General features: G+C 47.3%; 1 protein-coding gene across 1 annotated transcript in view; it reads right to left on the bottom strand.

Annotated features, from left to right (window-relative positions):
- Nucleotides 1-434: 434 nt before the first annotated feature.
- The window catches only part of Eif4g1 (eukaryotic translation initiation factor 4 gamma 1), a 20,060-nt gene continuing 15,777 nt past the window's right edge, over nucleotides 435-4,717 (bottom strand). The window contains exons 26-29 of the mRNA XM_029544750.1: nucleotides 4,121-4,219; nucleotides 3,811-4,027; nucleotides 3,527-3,667; nucleotides 435-1,069 (exon numbers count right to left, since the gene is read on the bottom strand). Coding sequence (XP_029400610.1) covers nucleotides 885-1,069; nucleotides 3,527-3,667; nucleotides 3,811-4,027; nucleotides 4,121-4,219 — 642 coding nt within the window. The 3' untranslated portion in view covers nucleotides 435-884. The remainder of the gene's footprint in view (nucleotides 1,070-3,526; nucleotides 3,668-3,810; nucleotides 4,028-4,120; nucleotides 4,220-4,717) is intronic.

Raw genomic sequence — 4,717 nt, 5'->3', positions numbered from 1 at the left:
GCGCGTCTGCTGCCGCTCCCGGGAGAGGGGAACAGGGCCGGTGACGTAAGCGCGGGGCCGTGCCCACCCAGAGCAGGCGGGGCAAGCCTACGTCACAGCCACTCAGTGACAGCCTGGGTCTCACAGTATCTCCAGTCCACTGCGGGAGTTACTGACAGAAGCTGGTAGACCATGCAGTCATTTTACATAGGACATCCCACTTATGGCTTCTACAGGGCCTCAAACTCAGAGCTCGGATCAACCTGGTAGGAGCAAAAGTACCCTACAGCACTTATCTCCCGTTGTTTCATCAAGCTGATCCAAAGATCTCAACCCTCCAGAAAAGCAACTCCCCAAAATTTTCTGACAGGTAAAGAAACAATCAATGACACAGTGGCCAAATCTGATTAAGAAAGATGCCCACCTCTCCATACTTCAGTAAAGAGGCAATAAACTTAATTGAATTCATGTTTAATAATTACAGGCACCGTGCCCCCCCCTTTCCCCTGCCCAGGCAGCAGCAGGGGTGGTGCAGGGGCTGGGGCATATGCCCCCAGCAGCGAGGACGGCAGTCCCAAGAGTGATTTCAGAAAATAAAAAAGGACCCTAGAGGCAGGCGGTAGTGCCCCTCCCCCCGCAAAGACACACCAAATTTCAAGACTTTATATATATCTCTGTGCCCTGGGGGGAGGAGAGAGACACTTGGCAGCATCCTGGAGGGGGGGGGCCCAGGCAGCCCCAAGCCATCCTGCCTCATCAGCCACTTTATTAGCTCAAGACACATCGCACTACAGGCACCCACTGCCACTGCCGCCACTGCTGCTGCTGCCCCCCTGCAGTCCAGGNGGCTGGCTGGCTGGGCCATCCATGTGTCCATGGCTCCAAGTCCCCTGCCCCACCCGCCATCAGTTGTGATCAGACTCCTCGTCCTCAGCCTCACGAAGCCAATTGAAGAACGCTGTGACAGATTTAAGGGCCACACCCTTGCCCTGCTGTTCAGCAGGGTCCTTGCTGCTCTCCCAGCTGTAGAAGGCATCTTCCTTCACCANNTCCTCATCATATAGAGCATCAAAGAACATCCGAAGCAGGTCTGCAAGCCGCAAGGACATCAATTAGGTGACCAGCCAAAGCTTTAGCAGTGTATACCCAGAGATCCCTCCCAAAGAGCCACTGCTAAACATAACCGTGATATACCATCCTGGTACTCAGTGACTAGACCTCTGACAGAATGCTAATCTCATGACAGACTACCAGCCCAAGAATGAATTACTTAGCCATTAGCAATCCTTAGAAACAGGCAAATATTTGGGAGACTGAGGCAAACTGAAAAGGGGAAAAGCCTAGGCCAGGTGTGGTGGCATAAACCTTTAATCTCAGTGCTCAGGAAGAAGAGTTTGAGACTAGCCTGGTCTGCAATAAAATTTCCTGGGTCAGCTAGTTCTACACAAGTAAGTCCATGTCTCAAGAGAACAAAAAGACAGAAGGCTGGGTATGATGGTAGTATATCCAGCCTGGGTCTACAGATTGAGGCTATACTAAGAAACCTTGTTTCAAAAAATCAAAATAAAAAGAAAGGGAAAATGTTAGGCCTGGTACCCACAACTGGAACCCCATTGCTTGGAATAGAGTGCAAGAGGATCCTAAGCCTAAACTACCTAACTAGTTTGAGGTCAGCCCAGACTACTTAAGATTGCATCACAAAAGACTGACTAAATAAATAAAATAAATAGTTGGAAGTTAGGTTCAACTCTAGGTCCAGCATCGAAGAGTTCATGCAGACAGATTCGAGACAAACTGTGGCCACCTCTTTGCCACACACTTGTACCCTCTCTGGCCTCTAGAATGCTCCACTCTGCCCACTTCTCTTACCATCCCATCTTCCTTTAGCCACCACAAGTTTCCCTCAGGTGGTTGTCTTACAATGCAATCCCAGAACACCATCCACTCCATTCCTCACGAACTCCATTAAGTGAAGCACAGGACGGACCTCAAGCCCAGCTCTAAGGTGATAAGCTAGCTTACCAACTACAGGAAGTTCAAGCCAAGACATCCCTCTGGGTTTTGCATGTCTCTGGGTATAGCTGATCCTTCACTTATCCCACATCTGTGCTCCAAAACCCATGTGCGTTGTTCTCTCAGAGAACCCTGTAAAACTGCTTATCTACTTTGCCTTACACATTTACCACATTTCTGTTAAGTTTCTTGCCACAAAACCACCTTTTAACTACCCCACAGCTAAACAAGATTTTTATATGTGTTTCTCTGTCTCAGCCAACTATCCCAGCCCTTTCCAATTCAGAACTTTAGACCCCTACTTACTCTATCAAATTCTGTAGTTTCAAATACTCCGTTTTTAATGTTTAGATAGGCTCTTGCCACATTATAGCATCTAGCATTTTCAACCATTTTCCTATACCAAACTTTTTTTGCTCACAGGCCCCTGTCCTATCTGTGTTCTCCATTTTACCAGGGTTCTTATCTCGAGGCAATCCCATTCCAAGCAAGCCTCAGTCTCCACTGTAAAATAGAAGTAAACAGCTAATTGACAGCATTTTAAAGGTACTTATGTTTTGGGTACTGTTTTGGTTTATGTATGTAGCCCTGTTGTCTAGATCAGAGACCCACTTTCCCATTTACTGAGTGCCACCATGACCAACTGGGGTAGGGATCATTCTCAAAAACAGGGTCTAATTAATCATCCCAGGCTGGCTTTGCACTTGTAGAGAGCTTCTTCCCTGCCTCTGGTGATCACAGAGTATGGCGCCACCATTCTCACCTCAAATTCTTTTCTTTGCTTACAATCCTTACTCCATTCTGTGCAAGAACCCCGTCATTACTCACCTGGCCTTTAGTATCTGCCCCTCACTTACTTCTTCAGTCCCTCTTGTTCATGGCTGCTTTATCACCTCTTGGCCCTATCACACTCTCCCTGACTCCAGGCCAGCACAGAACTGTGTTCTACTTGCTCACTAGTTATTTTAACAACTAAGCATGCCCATGTCCTGAATTTGTAAACCTCACACATGGTCATAAGCCCCCATCTTCCAATGTGGGAAATGGAGATAAATCCCTAACAGCTATTAAAAAGGCAGGCAAGTGCCGGGCAGTAGTGGCACATGCCTTTAATCCCAGCACTTGAGAGGCAGACAGTTATCTGAGGCCAGCCTGGTCTACAGAGTGAGTTCCAGGATAGCCAGGGCTACACAGAGAAACCCTGTCTTAGAAAAAACCAAAAAGGCAGGCAAGCACTTCAGCCTTGTATCAGACAGATGGGCACATGGTATCTGGAAGATGCTACTGTTTATCACCTCTGCATTGTTGTCATCTACTGGTCAAGCACAAAGCGGGCAGGCAATCAACCCTCCAGGCTTAGATTAACTCACTCCATTTGTAGGCAAGGAAACAAGCAGAGGGTAGGGTAAGTAACAATCAAATCACCAGGGCATTCTGCTCTTCCCTGCCTCTCTTGGCTCGAGTACCCTTCTATGACCAGCTTCTATCTGGCAGCCCCTCTGTCCCACCCTCACCCCTGCAGCCTGGCTCTTACTGGCAGGCTGTTCTAAGGTCACTACAAGGGCCTGGAGAGCATAGAGTGCTTGTAGCTCCTTCTGCTCGTCACACAGGTATTTCTGCAGCAGTCTTGCTCGCACTTTCAACACTTGAACATCCACTCGGAGAGGAGTCTCAACTACAGAGGGGGGGAAAAAAAAAAAAACCAAAACAGAGTAATGAAGACTTCACCTGGCTTGGCCCTAGAAGGCCAAGACCAAAACTCCTTTCCCCCCATTAGATTGCCTGGCCCACCCTTGTCCCACTACTTCCCTGGCTTACAGATAATTGCAGAATAACAGACAGTTGTCATGAGGGCTCGAACTAATGTATTGGATGCTATCTGCTGCTCATTCAGGTTGGCGTCTATCCAGTCAAACACACGCTGATTACTGCCGCCGTCCTTCAGCAGCTTCTCTAGCTGCCTACGAAGCTCCTCAAAGGCAAGTGCCCTCTGGCCAGGAGCTTCAGATTCTTCTCCCAAGGTATATTCCACCTTCTATAAACAAATGACCAAAACTAGTGTAAAGGATGAGGGAAAGATGAGACCAGCTAGCCCCAAATGCAGAATAACTGAACTCCAGTCTCAAACCTTTTCAGCCACAAATGAGCCAACGTCTTGACCCTCTGCTAGAAATTCCCTCCAGCTCAGCCCAGCCTCTCGCCACAGCATCCCCACCTTTTTGGGACCCTGAAAAACAAAAGACCAATTCAGCATCTCAACAGGTACCTCTACACATGGCCCTTGACTCTTAGGACTCAATAGTTCAATAATCATACCACTTAGACACCAACCTTCTATGCCTAGATTAAATAAACATCACAAGTAATAGGAACTCACCTACCACCTCAGTGGTATGACATTAGGATGGGGGAAAGATCTAGGAAAAGTATCACTTAACGTTCGTAGAACTCCTAAGAAATAACTGGATCACAAAAAGGTAAACAACCAAGTCTACATATCTCATCCTAGTATATATCGATGTATTTCACCTATATTTCCTTTCTCAAACAATTTTGTTCTTTAAAAAAAATTACCAAAAACAAAACAAAACAAAACAAAAACAAAAACAAAAACACCAGAAGGAAGCCAGGTGTGGTGGCACACGCCTTTAATCCCAGCACTTGGGAGGCAGAGGCAGGTGGATTTCTGAGTTCGAGGCCAGCCTGGTCTACAGAGTGAGTTCCA

Source organism: Mus pahari, chromosome 12, assembly GCF_900095145.1.
Source record: "Mus pahari chromosome 12, PAHARI_EIJ_v1.1, whole genome shotgun sequence".
Classification (NCBI taxonomy): Eukaryota; Metazoa; Chordata; class Mammalia; order Rodentia; family Muridae; genus Mus; species Mus pahari.
Note: the sequence above shows the minus strand (reverse complement) of the source record. Positions and strands in the feature narration are given on the sequence as shown.